The 27,201-nt window shown below is 42.1% G+C and overlaps 2 protein-coding genes across 2 annotated transcripts in view; both read left to right on the plus strand.

Annotated features, from left to right (window-relative positions):
- The window catches only part of LOC140342911 (rho guanine nucleotide exchange factor 9), a 931,826-nt gene that overhangs the window by 534,207 nt on the left and 370,418 nt on the right, over positions 1-27,201 (plus strand). The window lies entirely within an intron of this gene.
- On the plus strand, positions 3,271-19,035 carry LOC140342823 (nucleus accumbens-associated protein 2-like). The gene is made up of 3 exons (XM_072429183.1): positions 3,271-3,372; positions 3,894-3,991; positions 18,174-19,035. Exons 1-3 carry the CDS (start codon positions 3,299-3,301, stop codon positions 18,677-18,679), a joined length of 678 nt encoding a protein of 225 aa, XP_072285284.1. The 5' UTR covers positions 3,271-3,298; the 3' UTR covers positions 18,680-19,035.

A 27,201-nucleotide genomic window follows, 5' to 3' on the forward strand; every position in this document is an offset into this window, starting at 1 on the left:
CCTACCATCGCTCTTAGGGCATGAACCGCATACAAGGAGGTTGGGATGTTGATATAAGTAATATGTCATGTATTAGTGTACTTTATGAATAGCTACAATGATTATAAATCAAATTAAATAAATGGTTTGAAAGAAATCATTTCATTTAAATCAGGAGGGTTTGTGGCATTCAAAATATGGACCCATTTTGTTTCCAGCCTAAGTAGTGCATTGGCAATGTCCCCCCTCCCCCCCCCTAAGACTGGGGGATATTTTCTCCAGAACTCAAAAGGAAATTGCGTGATTGTCAAAATTATGGACTATGCCAACATGATGACTAATGGGCGTAATCATTTTGCCAATGTTGATTAGGTATAAATGCTCATAGATACGTTTTCTCAGTGCTCTTTGTCCTACCAACATAGAACTTTCCACATATGCAAAAAATGATATAAATAATGGATAGTGGATGAGCAGTTGATATATTGCCCCTGATTCATCATTGAAATCCGCGATCGCTAGAAGCGCGAAAATACGCGCGACCGGCGATCGCGGATTACCGCGGTCCGGACTCGAGCGTGCGCGTACACTCGCCTCCTCACTGCCAGCCGGATTTGTTGAATAGCGCGATCGCGCACGATTCCGGATCGCTAATACGAATGCGCGACCGATAATCCGATTTTGCTTGATGAATCAGGGGCATTGTCTGAGTGTATGTATCTGATCTGATGTTAGGGGAGATTAAAGGAAATTTGTTCATTTAACCATGCACATTGAACGCATTTTCCACACCTGTGGGTACCAGGGTTTTTTTCTTTGTCTAAAATGGGTTCTGAATAATGACTATGTACTATTTGTTTTTTAAGGGATGATGATTTCCGATAGGTAATACTGGGGTGTTTGCTTAAGAACTTTGAGGTGGATGGATCACTTCTCAAAATGTACCAGTGCTTTTTTAGGATCTTACTAACATCTTGATGGTGGTCATTAAAGTTAAAGTTTAAAGTTTTTCTGTGTCGCAAGTAGCCTACTATGCTGTCCTTACATTTTCTCATGTTTATTTCTAGCCCACATTGTTAATGAATTACCTAAGCATTCCCTTCTGGGAGAATGCTTGCATATGTGTTTGTAGTCCATATTGATTACTGATTTATCTAAGAAGTCTCTCTCTGTTTAGGCGTTGTCCTAGACAGGGGAATAACACCTACTTTAACCTACCACCATAAGTACTTCTTCTTTTCCTCTCTTTCTTGTTATAGAGGGAGCATTATATAATAATGTACTTAAACCTTCCCTTTTTAGACATTTTGCTGCCTATGCTCTAGAGGCACAGCACTTATCAGTAAAGGATTAACCCTCCACTCAACCATTATTAAGTAAGACAATCCATTATATTTTCTTGTTACCCCTATAAAATATTATATATTTATACCATTATCTAACTCACACCTATTATATCATGAACAGATACTACGATGCACATACATATCTAATATCTTATGAACACATTACCTAAAGCGACTCCCTCATTAAAGTATCTTATCACTCACTCCAAGTGATTATCTCAAGTAAGTACAAAAAATACACTGACACGTGACTCTATACCTTATTATCACCTATCTAACCCTTATCAATCTTCTACTCCAAAAAGGGATCCAGGGAGAACTCCAATGTGGATATTTCCTTGATACTCCTTACCTTTGTTTTTAAGCATCAAAAATGTTTGTGTAAGTAACCAATTGACTAATATATAAATGTTTTTCCTTTTTTTTTGTTCAACCTGCATTGTTTTGACACATAAGTTACTACACAACGCTTAAATGTGTTTTTTTTCCCTTTGTAAGTTTCCCTACTGTAAGTTGAATATCCCACAATATATACTACCAAATACTATTGCTATTATCTCAAAACAAACCTACATTAAACATTATACTTCCTCTGTATATCCCCTTTCCCCCCCTCTTCCCATCCCTAGTTGCTTTTCCTAAGCACTACGGCTTTTATAACTGAATCATTTCACGTCATTTCAAGTAGTATGAGGACAACTGGCCTCCACAGAAAAGATTTCAGCAATACTACCAAGTAAGCTTTATTAGAAGCGATCTGATTACTCTAAGACCATTATACTGTTACAAATATTTGATATCTGACCTCTCTTACTAACCACAACTCAAAAGGTCTCCCCAACAAACCCCAGAGGAAACCTTATTAGGCAAAACGTGTCGGGTGGGAAACAAAACTATTACTGTCTGAACAGGACCAAAACTACTTGTACTGTACGCTTACCTGTTACCTAGCTTAGTTTTCCTATGTTAGCACTAGGACTAGCATAGGTCTTCTCTGTCTAGTTTTAGAATATTTTCAAATGAAATAAAGTTTGTTTTATGAAAAACACTCTGTGCCCTGAAAAAGCCTGTCTTTTCTCTATCCCTAAAAACGCACCTTCTAATTATAATTCCTAGGCTGGGTACATGGGAAACCATTCCTTCTTAAAGTTTTTGGGTTACCACCTTTGGTGAAAACAACCTTCTCTCTTAATCACCATTATATAACTCTCACTCGTATGGTTCAACCATTTCACATTTGTATCACACGAGGGATTAGGTTTTGGGCCGGGGTTGGGTTGATGTGTGTGGTTAGCTCTGAGTAAGACTGAGTTTTAGGGGAAGGTTTAGGAAATATTTGGAAGTAATGATGAGGTGTAGTAGTTAGTTGAAAGGTTGGTGTTCGGTATAGGGGTATTTAGTGGCTCAGGGTTAGGAAGAGGTTGTGTATTAGGTGCAGTGGCAATTTGTAAAGTCAGGTAAGGTTAGGTGAAGGGTAAGTTGAAGTTAAGAGTTAGGTGTTTTGAAGTCTGGAAAAAGATTTGGTTGCATTTTTGCTTTGGGTTGAGTTGAAGTCAAAGTTAAGCTCCCCATTTAGTACTGTATTTTGTTTCTTAAAGGTTGGGACTATGTATGCTATAATGTTAAAAGGTGGGACAATGACTTGTATGTAGTTTGCTTCAGGTCATTTATGTGACTGAAGTAACCCCAACCAAATAAAAGGTCCACAGCGATGGAACACTATTACTATACTTATTATTTTAATTTCCCATGTTTCACCTTATGGGTATTCAAAGGGAAGAGAGTAACATTTTTATGTTTGACTGGAGTGGGCCTTTAAGACTACAGGATTGTTTTAGATTATACAAATTCTGCAGATCTACATAATTTCAAGAATCTCTGACATTTAATTTCAGGTCTTGGTATTTGATATCTTTACTTTTTTGTTTTTAACTTCTACAGGCTCAGGGGTATACATCTCCCGGGGACAGCTCATGAACTGTCACCTCTGTGCAGGAGTTAAGCATAAGGTCCTATTAAGAAGATTCCTTGCCACATTCTTTGATCGGTAAGTTTATTTGCTATTTGTGCATTCTATTGTCTATATAGTTATGTCTGAAAAGAAAAAATATTGATTTGTCCCAATAAATGTCCTTTCTTTGCTGTAATGATCAACTGCATCATTAGGATCACTATATATGTCTGCTAAACTTGCCAATGGTTTATTAGATTTTAAGAATATTTTACTCACTACCTCCTACACCATTCTGAGGATTGCAGGATAGGATATATATATATCTTATGTGTCAGGGTGTGATAAGGAGGAGCTCAGTCTCAATATTACCTCAGTACATGCTTCCCTTGACCAGAAAATTGCCTCTATGTACCAGTGTAATAGAACAGTCATAGGAGGTTGACCTGGCACAACATTAAATATTTGTCAGGGCTGTAGTAAACCAGCAACAACCTGTCTATGTATAACTTCCCTGCCTCACGTGAAGCATTCAATGTCATTAGAGAATTCAATGTCATATGATACGTTACATCTTATGGTGGTAATTATTATGCACCCGCCATTGGCCATTTCAGGAACACCCTTGCTAACAGCTGTGGTACCGGTATCCGCTCTTCGACCAGCGATCCCAGCAGGAAGCCTTTGGACAGCAGGGTGCTGAATGCTGTGAAATGTAAGTCATAATAATGTTGCTGGGTTCATTTTTTTATTTATCTGCTAGTGCACCAAATTGGCTTATATTCTGCTTGAACTACACCTAAGGTAAAGACATGTATTGCTGCAGCATGGAGCATGTGACCTGTATTAAAAAGTGTGTATAAGGGCCATTTCAGACCAATGGTTAGCTGCAGCATTGAAAAATACATAAGAACAATATTCACAGGTGCTGTTTCACACAATGCCCCTACGGGCTCTCTCCCTGTAATTAAACTGATAATAACAAGATACAAGCTAATCATCAAACATACAAATAAGGTGACATAAATCAATACGATATCTTACTGTTTCAGTTTTACTCCCTGCCTCTATGGGCCATCACCTTGTAATTGAATCAACAATAGCATGACCAGATACAGACTAATTATCAAACATACAAATAAGACACAAGTAACATAATACATCACCAGGTGCATCATCCGGTAACTCTTCGGGCTGATAGAGACCGCTTTATCAGTCAGGATAACCGGAGAGATAATCTGGGCAAGTTTCTTGGACAGTACGTCTACTTCCAAGAGTGGTCTGATCTAAATCCATTCACCCTCTCCTTTTTATGCAGACAAAATAGCATGCGGCGGGAAACTGCTCTCGACGGGCCCTGACAGATGGTCGGATTGTTATCGGCCGATATTGAGGGGGATGACTAGGCACTTTGTGCCCATCAAGGTTATTTTGCAACTATCCAATAAAACTGCAACACAAGTCCGTCACCTGTCTTAACAATGGTGTCAGCCTTTGTTAACACCTCAAACATTTTATATATATCTTTAGCATTACTAATATCTATTTGTTATATGTATATTCCACTTGGTGTACATACTGCAGCTCTGGACATGCTGTGACCTCTGACCTAGTCACACCGTTCACTTGGTATTTTTGCCTGTTACACAAAAACTTATCATGACACCCAGAACTCAGGATGGCAGCGTAACTGACAGTCATTCGCTCCCTGCTAGATCAAGTCACCAGAGATTAGCTCGTGTTTTCTAGCTTGCAACAAGCTTACATCAGCCTGTCACAGCATTTTGTGCCATTTTAGGATTGTTTGAGATGTCCAATAATCACTTTTTATCCACACAATCACTCAGCCCTATGGTTTTACACCTTAGTAGGAAAAAAATCTACCATGCAGCTTTAATCCAACCTCAACCAGTGCAGCATTGTAATAATTTCTATGCTGATTTCTCATTTTTCTGGGAAATTATTTCCTAATTTTCTGAATATCCAGGCAATAGCGCTCTGTACCACTGAATGCTGTTGCACCCATGCACTTCTCCACTTAAAGCTAGATCTTGGTGACAATTTTGGATATATCATGGATTAACTCTTCTGCACTCTGCTGCACCCCGATTTGCATTCCTGTTTTCACTGGTACTACACCTAACACTTTTGTATACTATGCCACTGCCCCTTTATCAACCCCTTTTACTTCACTACCCCCTTTTGCTCTTCTAACACCTGTTCACTAAACATGGCCGCATCTCTGTGTCCTTCACTGAACAACGCTGTACCTGTGGTTTTCTCAACAAAACACCACGGTACCCTCTCACTTTCTTACGAATTGCCAGATATTAGTTCCAATTTTTGATAGCCAGAAGATGAATGCTAATGTACTCTGTGCCACTGAATCTGATTCACACTGCCACTACAACCGATATGCACTCTTGCTCTAACTGCTACTGTACACAAACATTCTCTTGCACTTGCTTCCCAAGTAACTCTTGCTCACACCACCACTGCACCTAATATAGTCTCATATTCAGCCCTTTCAGTTTAAATTGTGGAAATGTAGATTGGGCAATCTAGACGGTGTCAAGGGGGCAACATCTAAAGGTTAGGTAAGAAGTGGTGAGAGCAGTGTTGCTAGTGGGGTAGGTTTCATGGTAGCACTTGTGGGGACTCCCTCCCGGAGAAACACCATCCACTCTGCTGACATTGCACACATGCATATGTTTACCTTTAACAATAATAACAGGAAAAAAAATGTTGTTTTCCGCATGTGAAAGTAATTAATGTCAATATTAAATAATATATAATAAAAGCTGTGAGGTTTTAAGAAAGAAAAACGGTTTCTATATTTAATCTGTACCCTAATATTGATGTTGCGGTTTCTCTCCCTAAACAAACATATGACTGTTGCATGTGTTGGAAACTACACAATCTCCATATCGTTATAAGCTGAGAAGTTATTAATCAGAAAAATGACTGTAAATCATCTTGTTACTGGCTACCATTTCAAAAGAAAGATGGAGAGTAGGGGTTTTAAGGCACAAAATAATTCTATATTTTAATATACCACAAATAGTAAACGAAACAGAAGAGTGGACATATTTCGGTAGACCTGGACCCTCATTCCTGTATGGGGTTCAAAGGTCTTGGTACTAAATAGAGGTCACCTAATGATTGAAAATCATACAATACAATAAGAAATGGAGCATATTTTAGTGGACCTTAACCCTCATTAATGCATGGGGTTTACAGGTCTCAGTAAGAAGTAGAAATCGCAAATATTAGTCATAAAAACAGAACGACTGTGAGGTATGGTTTGTACAATAATCCAATAGTTAATAAATGTGTTTGGCCCTTAGGCTTCTTCAGGGGTATTTTTTAAAACCGTGATAGTGCTAAACAGAAAGAAAGCGTCAATGTCCATGTCAAATTCACATAGTATTCAGAAAAACTCTTAAAGAAATAGGAAGTTGTTTGCAAATGTAAATTATGATCTATGTTATAAGTATAAAATAATAATAAATAAAATTTATCAGGGTTATCAGGTATATTGATTAAATTAGGGGTATAATGTGTCATGGATATCAAATAAATATGAATGTATGGATTTAATTGTGTGTATACATACTTAATATAAAGGTGTAAATATATATAGAGATGAATATCAATTTAAAAACAGGAATGGGAAAGTAAAACAATTAATGAATAAAGATTCCAGAGTAAACATCGAAATAGTACTTCACATAACACATGTCACATGTATTGAATAAGCAGCATGGTGGCTTGTGTGGGCTGAAAACAAGGAATTCTGCTATGGGAGAACAAAATATATGTGTAAAGCTAATATTTAAATATAAAGTTAAATATATTTAAATATAATAAAGTCAAAGGTTTATGAATGATAACATTGGTCAACAAATATTTTCTTGCCAATCAGATTAAAGTCATTTTAGGTTATGTTGGATGCACAGATTCCAAATATGGTATTGGTTTTGCTAGATTGGCTCTAGTTTTTGAAAGAATGACCTCAATAATAACCTCATAGAAAACCAATGAAACATGACATGTAAGCTAAATTAAACTAGATATATGTATACAAAATTAAATTTTTGAAATACTAAATTTGAATAAATTCTATATTCAGTATATTTACAGAACTAATCACAAAGAAGTAATTTGAAAAACTCAGTTTGTATGATTTCCTTTTATGCTGATGATCAGGACAATCACGGCTCCAGCAGTAGTCTGCCATCATGTGTCTATCCCATTTGCCCTGATACCGTTCTTCTATCACCTTTATATCTTGATGGAACCTCTCCCCTTGTTCCTCACTGAAATCGCCAAGGTTTTCTGGAAATTTTTGCAAATGGCTATGGAGATAGTGTACCTTTTATGCTCATAGTAGCACCCAAGTTTTTAAAAGTTTAAGAGCACGTTTTGTACCAGTTCATCATAAATTTAGTGCTTTATGGTAACCCAAGAAGTTTTTGACAACCGTCATGTAACCGTCATTCTGACAGTCATGTAACTTGTGAAATTTGAATCATTTATCAGTTTCCGAATCTGGGGTCCATCAAAGATTGCTGCTTTTAATTTTTCAGTACTTAATCCAGGGAAGAATCTACAAATGTATTTGAAGCAATCACCGTCCTTGTTCAGAGCTCTAACAAATTGCTTAATTAATCCCAACTTTATGTGTAGTGGAGGGAGAATGATGTTTTCTGTGTCAGCCATTGGCTCGGTAATGATATTCGCTGCACCTTTTTTCATGTTTTCCCTTGGAGGCCATGTCAGTTATTTTCAGTGTTCCTGCTTTGCTCTACTATCCCACAAGCAGATGAAACATGGGTACTTTGTGTATCCACTTTGCTGTCCAAGTAGGACACCATGTTTAAATCAACACATATGGACCATTGGTGTTCATGATAGCAAAGCTTTTGTAAGACCATTTTAATATCTTCATATTCTTCTTTAGGTTTTGTTAAATGACCAATTGGAATTGATGCAAAGCAGTTGCCATTATACAGTAAAACAGATTTCAAACTTCAAGTGGAACAGTTTATGAACAGCCGCCAGTCTTCTGCTTGGTTTTCTGGTACTCCCAAATGGGCTAGTAGTCCAGGGATGTTACAACAGTACACAAAGTCTCCATCTTCACTGAAATATGGTTGGAGTGTCACCTCTCTTGTCCTATAAACCGTTGTTTTAACTTTCAGTCTTAGACAGTTCTTTTCTTTTAACCTGGATGCTAAAAGTTCAGATGCTTGTTTTGCAAGACTTAGGTCGTCACATATTAAATCATTTAGCCCTTCTTGGGAGCACTGCTGGTTTGATGAAACACTTCCTAAATATTCACTTCCACTGCTAAGTCCTGGATTACACTCCAAACCCTGTATATCATCCATGTCGCATACAGGAATATCAGAGAGTGTACTGAACACTGGTATGGGAACATCAGCACCATGCGGCACAGGTCGTCTTGCCGATTCCAATTTAGGGTACTCCCACTTGTTTTTCTTGTAACGATTGAAATCTTTTACATTCACAGCACAAAAATAACAATCATTATGATGATTTTTGGGCTCTCGCCATAACATAAGTATACCAAATTTCAAACTTTTAGGCATACCATACGGGGAGCCCAATACTTATCTTGGTCCCCCAGTTTAATACCAAAATATGCAAGATATGCTTGTTCACAAATGCTTTAATGTTTCTTCTCTGTTTTTGAAGATTCACCACAAATGTAGCAAAATACATTAGGGTCATTTAAACAACTTCTTGAAGAACTCATATTTCTGTAAAAAAAGAAAATGTATGAATAAAAAGAAGGCAAATAAAAATTTCATGAAAATAATGCTACATTTATTATATAAAATGCAAAACATTGGTGTAAATAAAGATTGATAATATGCTGTGTTAACATTGAAACTGATGTCATTTCTAGATTCTGCAGACCTGAAATACACTACATACGTTGAAAAATCTTTGGCAAGTGAAGAAATGTTTTTTTCTTTGTTGAGCAATCAGGTGTTAAAAAATCAATTAAAAGAATATATATCATTACTAGAGATGAGCGAATCGAAGCTGACAAAGTGGAATTCGATCTGAATTTCAGGAAAAATTCGATTCGCAACGAATCCGAATTTCCTCGCGATTCGTGGTAACGAATCACATTTTTTTCTAAAATGGTGGCTACACGTGTGAGGACATGGGGTAAGGAACTCTGGGAAGGTGGCATGACCCATAATGCCATGCATGCAGACATTTTACAGCGTTCGGTTTGCAGGGAGAGACGTGTGCAGGCGCTAGGGAGTATGATAGGAAAAACCTAATAGGATAGGATAAACTCAAAAAACGATTTATAAGTGCAGGGAAAGGATAGGGAGGTATCATTTCACAGCATCTTAGTGCAGGGAGAGACGCCAGAAGGTGCTAGGGACAGTGCTAGAAAAGCGATTTACAAGTGCAGGGAAAGATTATTTGGGGATCCAAATAGCCATTATACAGCTCTGTCATTCCAGCAATTTATACATCCAGAAAAATATATAAGCAGTTCACTGTTGCAGTTATTTGTGGTGAAAGCGTTTAGTGGCCTATTTCAGTACAAAAATAAAAATATATACGCAGTTCACTGTTGCAGTTATTTGTGGTGAAAGCGTTTAGTGGCCTATTTCAGTACAAAAAGAAAAATATATTCTCAGTTCACTTCTGCAGTTATTTGTGGTGAAAGCGTTTAGTGGCCTATTTCAGTACAAAAAGAAAAATATATTCTCAGTTCACTTCTGCAGTTATATGTGGTGAAAGCATTTAGTGACAGATTTGAGTATCAGGAGGAGGCCACAGAGTGGCACAATGACAGAGTCTGGAGGTGGCGGCAGCAGCAGCATCAGGCGGAGACCGCGGAGTGGCACAATGACATAGTGTGGAGGTGGCGGCAGCAGCAGCATCAGGCGGAGACCACGGAGTGGCACAATGACAGAGTCTGGAGGTAGCAGCAGCATAAGCAGGCTACAGAGTAGCACAATGACAGAGTCCAGAGGTGGCGGTGGCAGCAGCGGCATCAGGCGGAGACCACAGAGTGGCAAGGTGACATAGTGTGGAGATGGTGGCAGCAGCATCAGGAGGATACCACAGAGTGGCAAGGTAACATAGTGTGGAGATGGCGGCAGCAGCAGCAGCATCAGGAGACCACAGAGTGGCAAGGTGACATAGTGTGGAGATGGCCGCAGCAGCATCAGGAGACCACAGAGTGGCAAGGTGACATAGTGTGGCGATGGCAGCAGCAGCATCAGGAGACCACAAGGTGACCCGGTGACAGAGTGGGGCGGTGGGTGGCAAAACCAGTACCTGCTGACGAAGGTGGGTGAAAGAAGGAGCACTTGGCATCTGATGTGTGGTATCAGGCGGGTGGCAGCATCAGAATAGTAGCTGAGGCAGGTAGCCAGAAGAAACCGGTCTTTTGTCAAGGTTTGGGTGAGGCAGCATGGATCATCTAATCAGATGCATCAGGCATTGGTGGGTGGAAATCCTGGCTGATCCACGCCTGATTCATCTTGACAAAGGTCAGTCCCTCCACATTTTGGGTGGACAGGCCAGTTCTTCTTGGGGTAACTATGGCCCCGCCGCACTAAGCACCCGCTCTGATGCCACACTACTGGCCGGGCAGGACAGCTTTTCCGGGGCAAACTCGGCCAGTTGGGGCCACAAATCCAGTTTGGCTGCCCAGTAGTCCAGCGGATCTTTAATGACGGCTGGCAGGGTGCACTCACCTGCTGGTTCAGGTTCTGCTCTATGTCTAGCAGCTGGTGAGTAGTTTCTTCACTATGCTGGTGAAGAAAACTGCTCATCAGCGACTCTAGCAGCGACTGCTGCTGATGGAGCTGGTACTGCTCCTGCCACCCCACCCCTCCCCAGCAGCCATGGCAGTGGAACTTGAGTGCAGAGCGCCCCCCCAGTCAGACCTGCGGGAGGATGGACAATGGCACAGATAGGCAACGGCCAACTGACTACATAGGATGTCTCTGTAGTAGTTCAGTTTGTCCTCCCTCTCAGCGGGTGTAAAAAAGACCCCCATTTTGGACCTGTAGCAAGGGTCCAACATATGGAGGGTGGAATTCCAACGTGTGGAAACGTCGCATATCAGCCTATGTTGGGGGATGCCATTCTGCCGCTGCAGCTCAAGGAGGGTGTGCTTTGCGATGTACGAGTGGCTGAAGTGCATGCAAAGTTTCCTGGCCATTTTTATGATGTCTTGCAGATAGTTGGAAGACCTCAGGAACCGCCTGACAACCAAATTGAAGACATGTGCCATGCAGGGCGCATGGCTCAGCCTTCCTTGACGTAGTGCCGACACCATGTTCTTCCTGTTGTCGGTCACCATGGTTGCGATTTTGAGTTGTCGCGGAGAAAGCCAGGATTCGATTTCTTGATGAATCACACGGAGCAGTTCCTCCCGTGTGACTCCGTTCACCCAGGCAAACCAGGTGCAGAACAGCGTGACACCGCCGTGCCCTGCACATGTGGTATGCTGGAGGGGCACTGTGAATTGTCCCTGCAGTGGAGGCTGAGGACACGGTGGAGGATGAGGAGGCAGACGTCCCAGGACCAGCGGCGTGAGAATGTGGAGGCAGAAGCAGTGTCACCTGGCCAAGTTGCTGGTGTGGCTGTGCAGGAACCACATTCACCCAGTGGGCCGTAAAGGACATGTATTGTCCCTGACCGTAGTTACAGCTCCACACGTCGGCGCTGCCGTGCACTTTGGCAGACACCGACAGGCTCAAGGACTGGCCCACCTTCTGTACTACATATTTGTGCAGGGCTGGTACTGCCTTTTTCGCAAAGAAATGATGATGGCTTGGGACTCTCCACCTCGGCTCGGCACAAGCCATCAGTTCTCTGAAAAGTGCAGAGTCTACCACTTGGAAAGGGAGGGACTGCAGCACCAGCAACTTCGACAGGAGCACATTCAGCTTCTGCGCCGTTGGATGGGTGCACGCATACTATTGTCTCTTGGCAATCGCTTCGGTGATCGATTGCTGATGGAATGACTGGCGAGGAGTAGAAGGAGGAGGAGCAGAAGCATCTGGACCAGCAGAAGATGGAAATGACATACAGATCCCTTCGGCTGAGGTGGTGGAGCCTTGACTGCCTGAAACCCGTTGAGTCCCACTGGGTGATGCAGCGGTTGCTGCAGCAGGCTGGACCACCACATCGGAGCCATGGTTCTCCCAGGCCACTTTATGGTGACGCTGCATATGTTGACGCAGGGCTGTGGTGCCAACATTGGCACCCTGGCCACGCTTCACCTTCTGCCCACATATTCTACATATGGCCATGTTAACCTCTTAACAAAAAACTGCCACACCGCCGAGTAGGTGATTTTCCCCTCAAAACTCCGCACTGACTGACTGCTACCGCCGCTGCCTCCGTGAACCCCTGCACCACTACTTCCTGGGCAGGTAGGCTGCTGCGAAGCAGGTGGTCTACCCCGGGCATGTTTGCCTCCCGACCTCCCACTGCTGCCACCCTGCTGACTCCCAGCCACAGGCAAGCTGCCACCCTCTTCTGCTGATGATGATGAAGCCCCTTTTTCACCCGGGTCCCAAGTGCGATCAGCTTCATCATTATCGAGTAGTGTCTGCACGTCACTGATGTCCTCCTCAACATTTTCTGGGTCAGGAGCCTGACCGCTCGCAACACTACCTCCCACGCCACTCTCCTCATCACTACTTGCCCGCCTAGCGGAGGAAGCGGCGGATGTCTCCTCCAGATCTTGGTTGGGCAGTAGCTGCTGACTGTCCTCTACTAGCTCGTCCTCGCTGTATAGTGGAGCTGAGCCCACAGCATACAATACTTCTGTGGCTGAGGGAACAGCAAAGGACAGAGGCAAGTTGAGCACAGGTGAGGGCACAGGACCTGCTCCCAGGCCATGCCAACTAAGGGTTGTGTCAGACGAACCCACCGACTGTTGGCTGGGGGTGTCTGATGTCACTTGGGATGAAGTGGATGACCGAGTTAACCAATCAAGAACCGCTGGGTTGCTGGTCAAGACACGACTGCTAGATGACACCGGGAGCTCAGGACTCTCGCTGCAACTCCTGCTGACACGCCCCCTTACTCTGCTGGGACCTCTGCCTGCGCCAAAAACATTTAGGCCTCTGCCATTCCTCTGTGTCATTGTGGAACTCTGTAGCCTCCTGATGCTGCTGCTACCTCCAGACTCTGTAATTGTGCCACTCTGTGGTCTCCGCCTGATGCTGCCGCCACCTCTAGACTCTGTCATTGTGCCACTATGTGGCCTCCTCCTGATACTCAAGTCACTAAACGCTTTCTCCACGGGGGGCTCTACTTGTATAAGCGGTTAATAGAACAGGTTCTGTAGACATCTATGTGGAATCAGGTGACGAGGGTGTAAAAGGAGTGTGCTTCTTCTTGACGCTAACATGGACCTCTAAGGCTGAGTTCATACTTGAGTTATTTGGTCAGTTTTGGCCCCGTGACTGCCCAAATAAGTGAAGTGTGCAGTGATTCTAATAGCGACGCCTGTCATCTGCATGTCATACTGACTCACAGTATTATTTCACTACCACAGCAGACTCCCTATGCGTGTTACTGCAAGGCACAGTGTTCTACACCACTATCAAGGCTCTCTGCAGCCCGGAAATAGCTGTTTTTTAACACCATTCGCCGCAAATAAATTCGTATCGAAGCGAATCTTTTCGAATAATTCAGCGAACCAGCCGAATCAAATTTTTGGCAAATTCGCTCATCTCTAGTTATTACCTATTGCAGAACTATGATGTAAGTATGTGGCTTCTTTAAGGAGATGATAGATCCAGTGGCTCTTTTGGCAGCGAAGTAGCTGTCTGAGTGCTTTCTCCCGCCTGAAATAGGCAAAGAGAGAATGTCCAGGTACCACGCATGTAGTTATTAACCTGTTTGTCCTCTTTAAACTAAATATAAATTATAGCAAAAAGATCAGATCTGAGCATGTAGGCCCCTTAAAGGATGACTCTGGGTTGGTATAAAGAAAAGGCAGATTTAATTAACACTTTTTTTTTTGTACACAAAGGAAAATGGCAGAGCTCAAGTCCAAATTTATAATTGCAATGTCACTGCCTTAAATGAGTCACAATGGCTCAAAATTGATATGATTGAGAAACAGTTGGGCAAAATTAGGGGTGAGAAAGCACCAGGACCCGATAGATTACATTAACGTGTCCTCAAAGAGCTGAGCTTGGTTATTTCAAAGCCATTATTTCTAATTTTTAGAGACTTTTTAGTCACTGGGATGGTGCCAATGGATTGTCATAAGGCCAATGTGGTTCCTGTCTTCAAAGAGGGAGCAAAGTCATTACCAGGTAACTACAGACCCGTTAGTTTAACGTTCATAGTTGGAAAGGTCCTAGAGAGTTTGATAAAGAACCACATAGAGGAGTTTCTGCTAGAAAATAATATTATAAGTGATAGCATGGCTTCAAGAAAGACTGAAGTTGTCAAACAAATTTTTTTTTTTATGAGGAAGTAAGTAAACAGGTAGACAGTGGAGTAGCAGCTGATGTTGTGTACTTTTGCTAAAGCATTTGACACAATACCCCACAGACGGTTAATATGCAAGTTAGGGTCAATAGGTTTTGAAAAGTCAATCTGTAAATGGATAGAGAACTGGCTTAAAGACCGCATCCACCCCAGGGTACCTCAGGGTTCAGTGTTGGGACCCTTACTGTTTAACATCTTTATAAATGATATAGAGTTTGGTGTCATCTGCAAAGAAATCCCAAACTATGTAATAGAATTATGTCCATACAGGAGGTCTATATTCTACAAGCAGACCTGGATGTACTGTTTGGTTGGGCAGCCAAGTGGCAAATGACATTTAATGTAAAATTTTGCACTTGGGAGATAACAACATGCATGCTTCATACTGTCTGGGGGGAATACATTTGGGGGAGTCAGGAATGGAAAAGGATCCAGTTTTGGGCACCAGTTCACAAAAAGGACATTGTGGAATTGGAGAGAGTGCAGAGAAGGGCAACTAAACCAATAAAAGGAATGGAGGAGCTAAGCTATGAGGAGAGATTAGCTGAACTGAACCTATTCTCCCTTGAGAAGAGACATTTAAGGGGGGATATGATCACCCTGTATAAATATAAAAATGGTCTATATAGAGAACTCTTTTCCCAATTCTATTAATAGATCATTACAAAGAACAGGAGGCCACTCTTTGCGTCTGGAGGAAAAGAAGTTTAATCTCCGGATAAGGAAGGGATTCTTCACTGGTAGGTCTGTGAAATCATGAAATCGGCTCCCTCAGGAAAGAGTTTCAGCAACTACTATAAATTGCTCTAACCTCCCCAGCGATAACCACGAGGGTGACTCGGGGTAAAAAAAGATGCTAAAGGGTTAACCCCGAGTCACACTCTGGGTAGCTAAAACAATGAAAAACAATATAAAATAAAGCGTTACCTGGTCCGCCGGCATCTTTCTTCGCGATCCCCGTCTTCTCGCATCCTCCGCATCTGATGAGTCACCCGGGAGTTCCTGGTGACGTCAGTACGTGCGGCTGTTGCGTTGGGGGAGTGGCGGGAATTTCAAATTATTTTGTATTGCATTCAATACAAAATAACTGTATCGAATGCAATACTGTGGATTTCTGTCTAAAAGCAGTACATTGTCTTTCATGAAAATTTATTTTACAGTAATATTTATTTATATATATATATATATATATATATTTTTTTATATATTTATATTTTGACATCATTTTGTGTTTCAAACTTTATTATACTCATACTATTATATTATACTGTTAAATACATTTTCATGAAACACAATGTACCGCTTTTAGACATCCGGACAGAAATAAAACTGCCAAGGAGGTTAAGAAAAGTCTGGATGTTTTTCTAGAAGCACAGAATATAACTGGGTTTTAAGGATTTAAAGTAAACAGAGACTGTTGATCCAGGGAACATCCGATTGCCTCATGGAAACAGGAAGGGATTTTTTTTCCCCTGTTGAAGCAAATTGTACCAGGGTTTTTTTTGCCTTCCTCTGGACTATGTCTATATCTGGGATATTTATTTCCCTGGTGGTTGAACTTGATGGACTTTTGTCTTTTTTTTTAACCAAACCTACTATGTAACTGTGCCATAGTTATATTATATCTTGGGATGTTTTCTGAATAGTTTTTTTACTCTTAACATACTGATTGACTTCAGGGTTATCTTTGTTCCCCCTTATATTTCACTTTAATACTCTTCAGTGCCCCTTGTAACACTATGATTGACCTTTTGGCCATCTTGTATCTCACTCTACACCCTACTCGCACATACTTCATTGTCATATTCACAAAACTCACTCTGCTAACATCATTTTCAGAAGTGATTATACACTTTGCATTGTAACCCCACACCACCCATATTCGCACACATACACCACTACCCCCCTCCCCCCCCCGTATATGCTGACTTTCTGGGGTTACTAGCTATCCGCTGTATGACAGACAGCGCAAGGTCACGCTGCCTGCCAGACAACATTACATAGTTTCATAGTAAGTCAGGTTGAAAAAAAGACCATCAGTCCATAAAGTTCAACCACTAGGGAAACAAACAAATCCCAGATATAAAACCCTATGGACATTTGTCCCCCCGTATGAATTAGGTATGATCCCGAAGCGCACCTCTGGGCATTCTCTTTGTAAAATGAGGGTGGGACAGAGCCAGCATATTAACAAGGGGGGCGGTTTAGAGCAATACAAGGTGGGTGTTTTCCACTCATGCGTGGCACGGTCTTCACCCATTTCTGTGTGGTTCCTGGACCTAGATGCTCTCTCCTCGCTTATTTCAGGCAGGAGAAAGCACTCAGGCAGCCTCTTTGCTGTCATCTCTCTACAGCACGCACTGCCTCTGGTAACCCTTCAAAGGAGCCACTGGATCTATCATCCCCTTAAAGAGGAAACACCTTTTTTTTTAAATCCTACTCTCTTCTTTCTTTTCAATTGATACTTATTTAGGGGTTAGCACAGTATAGCTAAATCTGGGGTACATACCTACCCCTTAACCCTCTCGTTACTGGCTATGGCATATTCAAACACATGTATTTACAATAGTGAAAATATTCTTTAACAGGTATGGAGAAATATGGAAATACAACAGTGACATATGGATTAAACTGAGCCTCAAAAACATCTAACAGATAGACTCTGCTCCAATATAAGGGGTCTGGATTAATGAAAGCTCTCCAAGGCTGGAGAGGATACACTTTCATCAGTGAAGCTGGGTGATCCAGCAAACCTGGAATGGATCTGGTCCAGGACTGAAAACAATTCCTAGCAAATTACTTTTAAGAAATCCTTTCCAGGTTTTCTGGATCACCCAGCTTCACTGATTAAAGTGTATTCTCTCCAGCCTTGGAGAACTTTAATAAATACCTAAGGTATCTGTTATCCCACTTAAAAGCAAAAAGCAAGGGCAGAAACATGAAATAAAAGCCCCTATGTTGATTACAAGAGAAGGTACTTTTTTTTCAAATACAGAATATTTAAAATGTCATGTATATATATTGGTCTGTACCACAAGAACAGACTGAATATTATATTATGGTTGGATACTCACTAGAAGATAGTGAATGAGTTCATCCCTCCTGCCTCTGGTACTTCACTATAGATCAGTCCTTGTTGTGGGCAGCCTCACTACCAATAGAAAAGTACAGAGGTGTACTGTGTGGTAGCTATGCTTAAAGCACAGCTTTTCAATTTAAGGCTTCAGGAGGTTTTTGCACATTATTACACACTTGTCTCTCAATGAGCCCCCCCTCCAGTGATGCCACATCTACACATCATTTGCTTAGGAGTAACCATTAATTTTAACGTTTTGTTTTATTTTTTTATTTTTTTTGTGTGCATGCAGTGTATTGTCAGAACTTTGCACCCAATTTTAAGGAGAGTGAGATGAACGTCATAGCAGCAGATATGTGCACCAACGCCCGCAGGGTACGTAAGCGCTGGCTTCCCAAAATAAAGTCAATGCTGCCAGAAGGGGCGGAGATGTACCGTTCTGTGATGAGTGCAGCAGCTGCTGGTTTCTCACTGGAGTCAGATTTTCAGCCCAGTCCGGCCCAGGTGTTTGAGCAACGTATTTATGCAGAGCAGAGAGGAGATTCTGGCACCATAGTGCCCTTGAGAACTAATACAACAAACCTAGTCCTCACCACCAGTGCAAGCCCTCCACTTGAACCGAGCCAGGAGGCTGAAGGAGCAACGGGGTCTGTCATTCAGGAGGTAGGTGGCAACGACCCATTGACATTGGACAACCCAAGCCCACCTCCAACTTCTTTCGAACAAGATGCCGTCTCCACCAGCAGGCCAGAGACCCCAATACAGAGACGGGAAACTTCATACAGTGGGACTTTATAGATCATTAAGAAAAGACAACAGGGAGTCTGCACAGTGACCTGTAAGGGAAGTTGTAATTCTAGTGCTGCTTGCATGCATTACTAATCAGAAGAAACAAAATGTGATCAGCCACTTACTTCACAACTGCTGTTATGCCTGATTAAAATGTGATTTTAATTCTGCTTGTATTTAAAGCAAAAACACTAAAACAAAAAATTACAAAGAAAAAATAATCACATTTGTTACTTTACTGTAAAAGATCAGGTCAAGTGAGACCTGCTTAGTTACAAACAAAATGGGCTCATTTTTAAAATGGAATTTAATCTAATGAATACATATATTTGTTTTATCTTCAACTCACAAAAGCACGTGTTAAGGAAAAAAACCGACACCTTTCAATAATCCCTTCATGGTTTAAATGGGACATTACTATCACTTATCAATAATCCCTTCATGGTTTAAAGCAAAGCAGGTTAGGGTGCCACCAAATGGCACGTTTGTATGACATTGTGTAATCAAACCGAGATTTTGGCGTTTTTTTTGCAAATCATTTTTTTTTTTCAGATTTGGACTAGTCTAGAACTTCTAGCTTTATTTTAGACAAGAGAATAGACTTTTTGTTGAATTTACTTTATATCTCCAGGAAGTAAGTACATAGAGGCCTATTTTGTTGTTAACAGGGTTTTTAGCTTGGTAACCAAACAAAAAAACACTAGTTGATTTGTTTTAAAGATCACTCACCAGTAAAGCTAATGTTTGCTGGTTTATAATTAAAGTAACTACATAAAGCCAGCAAGTTTGGTTACATTGTTTTGGCCTTGTCACTGATGTTGAGTCATAACTAGGAATTGCATCTGACTGAAAAAGACTGCAAAAGAAAATTGGTGTTGATTTAGAAATGTTCTTTAAAAACAATAACAAATGTGGCTTCATTTCTTCTTATACACAGGAGAGATGTAGTTGAAGGAAGACTCCCAACATTGCATCAAAAAATGTTAAATATCTAGTTATGATAAGGGCATTTGTTTGGGGAGAATCTTAAAACTGAGCTTTGCATGTATTAAAAAATGAAAGTAAACTATAATGAACCTAAATACCAGATTTAATAGCCAGGCTTTTTTTTTATATTTTTTGTTAAAGTTTGTTAGTGAAGATTTCCTTTTTTGGACTTTCACATTATCATTTGTAGTTGTTAAAGAAACATCAACCCTTTTTTATATGTTGCCAGAAGGATACATGCACGGGTTTATTAACCCCCCTAGCGTTCTAATTCTGTCAGTTTTTTTATGCAAAAAGTGATCCTATTTTTTTTGCATAGAAGTTTTTGTTTATATTGTGGGCCTGTAATTCTTAGGATTAACTCCCGGGTATAATAAAATATTTATTTATTATAATCATAAATTATAATATAATAAATATTTATGAATCATAATTTAAAAAAATAATGAAATAATAGACCACAACAGAATATGTAATTTATCAAAAATAACTATTTTATCAAAAATTTCTCACATACATTTTCCAAACAAGGGTGCAATATTATTGATAAAAAAATAATAATATGAATTAAATGCAGATTTCAGAAAAACCCGGGTGTGGTAGATTTTGAAGCAGGGTGCTGCACAAAGTCCAACATCACAGTCAGGACAGTAGAACCTGGTTTCTTTGCGTTTCTTCCTTCCTCTGTCATCGGTCTTTGAGCAGCAAACCACACACATCCTTGTAGGTGCCGCCTTTTTCTGTGTTGGTGGGATGTATTCAATGAAGTGACGACCGGTCAGGCGTTCTGGGTTGACAATGGTGGAAGCACGTCGTCCAGGTCTATTCATAGCCACTGATGATGTTTGGTGGTTCTTGACTATGGATTCGGAAACTTGCAAAATGAAGTCTGAATGATTCACAGGCCTCTGACTATTTCTTTTGTACAGAATGTAGGCATTCCATAGGCACTGCTCAACTAGATGCCTGAAAATCTTTTTGTAGTATTTCCTTTGCCGTTTCCTCATCGCTGGGTAGAATGTCATGGCTTGCTCTGTCGACACCTCCCATGGTGTTGTAATCAATCACCACCTGTGGCTTCGTCACTTCTTTCTCACGTTTTGTGTGTACCAGAATGGTGGAGGCATCATGAACAGTACTCATCAGGCACACATCTTTCTTGTCACACCATCTCAGGGCCATCATCTTTCCTTTCTGCCAGGCAACAATTTCTTCCCTTTTGCAAATAGTGATGTCAGGTTGCGCCGATTAGCCCTAACGGTTCCATACACATCTGTTCTGTGTTGCAGAAGGAACTCATAAAGCTCAGGAGAGGTGTAGAGATTGTCAGTTGTGACACAATAACCCTGATCTAGCAATGGCTCAATGAGGGATAGCACTGAAGATGTGGCCAATCCATAATGGCTGTATCTGGGGTTGAACTGTGTCCCTTTTCCAGTGTAAAGTACTGTATTTTTAAATGTAGCCAGATGAGGATTCGCACAGCAAATATGTTTTCAAGACAAATTGTCCCCTCTTTTACGCAATGTACTGCACCCAGCTGAGCCTCCCCTTGTAAGCCATTAGACTTTCGTCAATGCTGACATCTCTTTCTGGCACATAGGTTTGCTGGAAATTTTGTAGAATCATCTGAGACACTTCCCAAATTTTCTTCAGTTTTGGTGCAGGATGGGTAGTCTCATCAAATTCCTCATTGTTTGCAAAGTTCAGGTACTTCATGATTAGGAAAAAGCGGTATTCTGGCATGACTGTGGCAAAGAATGGATGGCAACCATTTTATTCCACTTCTGTACCACAATTCCCTGCAGGATCACCAAGCCCAAAAACTTGTCCAAATGACCAAATGTCATCCTTGGTCACAGGTTCCCATTTTCTGCTTCCTGCAAACCTCAGGTGTGGAGCACCTTGTTGTTGTCCAGCATACCTGCATAAAACAAAATAAAAAAGGTATTTTAGGATATGTTCTTTTATAGTGTGGTGAAGGTTGCAGCATATATGTTTGCATAAAAAGAAAAATATGCAAAAAATTTTAAAAAGTTAGCAAACAGAGCAGCACAAATGTTGGCATAAAAAAAATTAGCAAAAAAATTCAAAAAGTTAGCAAACACAAGAGTGGCTTACCTGTTTGTCTCTGCAACAATTTTTTCGATAACTTCATCGGTTAAAAACACCTTCAGGTATGCCAGGGGGGCATCGCATTCAGCCTCAATTTTCATCCCAGGTGCGCCGGTGAATGGAAATCTTGGCGGTGCTGTCTGGTCCGCAGCAAAGTCAATGGAGCACCATGTGCGCACAGCACTGACCTCCGGTTCAGAATCATCGCTCAGTTCACTTTCACTGTCTGATGACAAATTTCCTGGTGAATCACTATCGCTCAATTCCACAAGGGACTCCAAATCGCTATCGTTGCTTTCAAATTCCTCCAAAACAGCGCTTGCGCTGGCGAGATACCTTTTGGATGTCATGTGGTCTCCAGCAATCAGTCAGGAACACTCAAGGTCAAAGACAAAGTGATCAAATGATACATTCAGGAAGTGATTTATAAGCCATCAAAAAGGTCAGATCAAGGTCAGGGCTAACAGTGGGCAAAATATAAATCAAGGCGCTGGGCAATGATGCTTGGTGCACTAAAATATGTATTTATACTTTTATTGTGTGTTTTTATGTGTATTTTACTGTAAATTTTTTTTTTAAAGCAGATTTCATAGTAATCTGCTTTTAAATTTCCCACCCCCAGAATCCATCCCTCCACCACATCACCCGTAAGATGTCACATGTTGCCAGGTGATGCGATGGGGATGTCCCCGCCCTGCTCACTTCCCTGAAACCACCAACGATGCTGCTTGCATCACCCGGAGGCTGCGAGCGTCACATCCTCCAGGTGATGCGAGCAGCTATAGTAAATTCCGGGTATTTAGTATTTAGTATTGCTGATCGCATCACCAGTCAGATGTGATGCAACATGATGAAATCCTGCATGGTGTATTGCATCTAACTGATAATAGGTGCATCGGCGTGGCCAGGACCCGGGCAGCACTTGAAAACAAATTACTTAGTAATCTGCTTACTCAGTAATCTGCTTTTAAATTTCCCAGCCACGCACCCCCCCCGACGGACAGACGCCCCAGCATCACAGTGGGATTGTCCGATCGCTGCTGGAGCGTGGGGCCCAGGTAAGGGGGGCTTCTAAAGTTACCCCGAGTGTGACTTGGGGTTACCGCTTTTTGCAAGTATTTTCCACCCTGAGTCACACTCGGGATTACCGCTAGGGGGGGTTAATGGATGGGAGTAAACTGAATACAACCCTAATAGGTTTTATACTTCTTGAGCTCTAAATGTGTTGATTTGTGCACATGGGGAGGTTATTCAGAAAAGCTAGTATAGTGTAATAGTTGAAATTTGAGGTTTTAGGTTTTTAGAGCCCCTTTCGTCTTGAGATTCTGAAATACATGTCTTGGCTGCTGTAGGGGTCTGCTTGGTCTTTGAGATTTTAGAATTTAAAATGCTATCTCTTTCTTTAGGGGTTTCCATATTTTTGTTTTTATAGAACAGTTTTAGATATTTTGCAAAATTAATTTACTTGGAGCTTTTGTAAAATCTTTTTAGTTTATTAGCCAATGTCATACTTGGGGACCTCTAGAGAGGCTACAGCTTGCACAGACGTGGTGTGAGCCCTGAGAAGGGCCAATGCACAGAATCTAAGTGGTAAGGATGTTGTGCTGCTGGTTACTGCCAGGTTGCAGTCCTTGGGAACACCAGGGTGGGCAGGATGATGCATGGTACAAAGTCAGTAGGCAGACGAATGTCGAGGCACGCAGCAAGCAAGAAAAGTCAGGAAGAAAACGGGTCAAGAAGCAGAAATCCAGGAAATAAGACACGGTGACATTGGGTCACTACACACAGGGAACACTGGAAGTGAGAGGAGGCACAGGTTACATAGGAGACACAGGGATCACTGCAGACACAGGGGAACACTGGAACAGCACAAGGGAACAGGCAGAGAAACACCAGACTGGGCAATAAGAGGTTAACACAGGAGCTGGATAGGGAGAGCACACAATTAACAGGTGTAGAGGAAATACTCTGCAGAGCTAGGGGACTTGGCCCTAGTGTAGACATGTTGCATGAACACAGAGTGCTGTGTCTGAGCTAGCTAAATAGCCAAGAGTGATTAAAAGGCTATTTCCTGATTGGCCGGCAGGATGAGCGATATTGATTTAATATGGAAGAGCAAGTGTGCCAGGGCTCAGAACTGCCTGCATTGGCCAGGAGAGAGGTGTCTGCGCAATAGCAAGGTAGAGAGCCAGAGAATGGTCAGATAAGCCAAAGGTAAGGGCAGGCGGCGATCAGGAATAGTCAGGAAACAAGCCGGGGTCGGTACATGAATAAGTCAAGAACAGATGACACAAACAGGAACAGCAAAAACCTGGGAGCAGAACCAAAGGAACTCCTTGCCCAGGCAACTTCTGGATGCCAGTCACTTCTTTATAAAGGGAAAGTCATGTGATAGATGGGCCATGTGACCCGCAGACATCCTAAGTCACCACTAGAGGGAGTGCTAGAGAGGAGGAAGTTCAGGAGCTGTTCGCATGTTTGTCAGCAGGTGGAGTGCGTCTGCGGAACACTCTAGTCCTCTGAGGCAAAGGAGCAGCTGACGGAGTAATATGACCTGGACCTAAGCAGAGACTGGGATCCCTTAGCAGAGCTGGTGCTGGCAGTAGGGGAATGCAAAATGGGTGACACTAAGGAGGGCACAGATCCCCTGGTCCTGCGAGGATCTTTGACTGTACCCCCTCCCCCTTAGGGCCCTCACCAGGCCTGGTCTCCTCCGGGTTTGTCGGGAAATTTAGCATGAAGTTTTTTGAGTAGGAAGGGAGCATGGAGATCCTTTAAAGAGACCCAGAAACATTCCTCGGGACCATAGCCCTTCCAGTGTACCAAATATTGCAAAGAACCCCATATAAGTCTAGAATCAAAGATCTGTTCTACCTCATACTCCTCTTCTGAGGCAGCAGGAACAGGGCCAGGAGGTATGGACTTTTTACAGAAGCTGTTGAAGATTACTGGCGTAAGGAGTGGAGTGAACAAAGAATTATACATTTTCAGAGATGGGGGGAGTTTCAACTAATAGGTGGCTGGGTTAATTTGAGCCAAAACAGAAAAAGGATCCATGTATCGTGGAGTGAGCTTAGGAGGAGGCAGCCGAATGTGCTTTGTGGAAAGCCATACTTTATCACCCGGAGAAAACCACAGTCCAGAAGTTCTTTTTGTCAGCCCATCTCTTGTAACGTGCTTAGGAGTGTTTCAAGGTTTCCTGGACCTTTCTCCAAACCTGCTGCCACAAAATCAGTCACATCTTGTTTAAAATTAGGCCACTAAAACATGCAATTGATCAGTTTCCCTTGCCCATGATGTCCAGCAAACTTGCAAACATGCCCCCATTGAAGGATTAAAGAGCGCTGGTCCTTCAATGGGGGGCAGAGACCATGGGCACAATCTGAGCAGGATCAATGACAAAAGTAGGTTCTGATTCAGAATCTTCCTTTTCAAAGAAACGGGACAGGGCATCAGCCTTAACATCCTTTGGGCCCAGACGATAGGCGAGTATAAAATCAAACCTGGAGAAGAAAAGTGCCCAATCGGGCTTGGCAAGGATTCAGGCGCTTTGCATTCTGCAAATACCGCAAATTCTTAGGATTTGTAAATATGGTCAAAGCATGACGAGCTCCCACTAGTAGGTGGTGCTATCCTACTAAGGCAAGTTTAACGGCGAGCAACCCACGGTCTCCAATGGAGTAGTTCTTTTCAGCAGGAGAGAATTTTTTGGAAAAGAAACCAAAGGGTCTAAACTTGCCAGATGCACTCTTTTGTCACAGGACCGCACCAACCCCTACGGAAGAAGCATCCACCTCCAAAAAGAAAGGCCGAGAGGTGTCAGGGCAAATCAGAGCAGGGGCTGAAGCAAAAGCTTCCTTCAGACTTTACAATTACACCCTTTCTTGGTCTTGGATATAATTGGGCAATAATTAGCAAGGAATAATCCTTGATGAATTGAAGGTAATAGTTTGCACAGCCCAGGAACCTCTGGATTGGTTTGAGTGGTCTTGGTTTGAGGTCTGAGTGGTTGTGGCCAGTCAGGTACTGCAGAAAGTTTAGCAGGGTCCATCCTCAGACCTTCAGCTGAAACTATGTAACGGAGAAATGGGACTTCAGAAAGTTCAAATAGACATTTCTCTGGCTTTACACAAAGTCCATTGTTCTGACATCACTGCAGGACTGTCTTGAGATGGTTGCGGTGCCTTGGCAGATCCTTGGAATAAGCCAAAATGTCATCCAGGTACACAACCACACAAACATACAAAAGATCCTGAAAGACATAATTCATGAAATTCTGGAAGACAGCTGGAGCATTGCAGAGCCCAAATGGCATCATCAGATATTCGTAGTGGTCATCCCGGGTATTAAAGGCAGTCTTCCACTCATCACCTTCTTGGATACGAATTAAATTGTAGGCACCCCGTAGGTCAAACTTGGTGAAAACAGATGCTCCCCGACGTTGATTAAGCAACTCAAGAGATGAGAGGAAGCGGATACCTGTTTTTAATGGCAATTTTGTTTAGGCACCTGTAATCTATACAGGGACGCAGGGAACCACCCTTCTTCTGCACAATGAAGAACCCCACTCCTGCAGGGGAGGATGACTTGCCAATGAAGCCCTTAAATATACTTCACCATGGCGTTGCTTTCTGTGATGGAAAGAGGGTAAACTCTGCCCTGAGGAGGAGAGGAACCAGGTCTATAGCACAGTCATAGGCACGATGAGGTGGTAGAGTCTAAGCCTGCTTTTTGCTGAAGACATCCGCGAATTCCCAATATGGTGCTGGTAAGCCATGAATTTGAGAAGCAGCTGATAAACTAGTCTCGTGGGAAGAAATCTGGTGAGACACTTCTGAAGGCAGGTAGTACTCCCATGACAGGATGTCTCCAGAGCTCCAGTCAATGACAGGAGCATGTTTTCTGAGCCAGGATAGCCCAAGCAAAACAGGATGTATGACTTTGGGGATAACCAGGAAGGATATAGTCTCAGAATGTAGAGCCCCAAACTTCATAGTCAATGGAATGGTAGCGTGCTGGATTCTGCCTGGCAGGACTGCCCCATTTACCACAGAAACCACTAGGGGTTTTGATAGGGACACCACGGGAATATTGTACTGAGAGACTAGCTGCTGATTATTAAAGTTCCCAGCAGCACCAGAGTCCAGAAAGGCTTGCAACCGGAATTTCAGGTTGTTCCAAGAGATCTCTATAAGAAATGTAATCCTGGGTGGTGGTGGAGGACACTATTCCATGTTTCCTAGGCACTGGCGTTTACGGTCTTTCTGTGGGCAGTTTAATTTAGAGTGGCCCTGACCAGCACAGTACAGAGGTTCTGGTCTCGCCAGCGAACTTGTTTCTCTGGAGATACAGTTAGGTCCATAAATATTTGGACAGAGACAACTTTTTTTTCTTATTTTGGTTCTGTACATTACCACAATTAATTTTAA

The sequence above is a fragment of the Pyxicephalus adspersus genome, chromosome W, assembly GCF_032062135.1.
Source record: "Pyxicephalus adspersus chromosome W, UCB_Pads_2.0, whole genome shotgun sequence".
NCBI classification, from domain to species: domain Eukaryota; kingdom Metazoa; phylum Chordata; class Amphibia; order Anura; family Pyxicephalidae; genus Pyxicephalus; species Pyxicephalus adspersus.

Coding starts and splice junctions, on each gene's coding strand:
- LOC140342823 (XM_072429183.1), top strand. CDS start 3,299: ATGAACTGTCACCTCTGTGCAGGAGTTAAGCATAAGGTCCTATTAAGA. Junction 3,373..3,893: donor CTTGCCACATTCTTTGATCG/GTAAGTTTATTT, acceptor TGGCCATTTCAG/GAACACCCTTGCTAACAGCT. Junction 3,992..18,173: donor GGTGCTGAATGCTGTGAAAT/GTAAGTCATAAT, acceptor GTGTGCATGCAG/TGTATTGTCAGAACTTTGCA.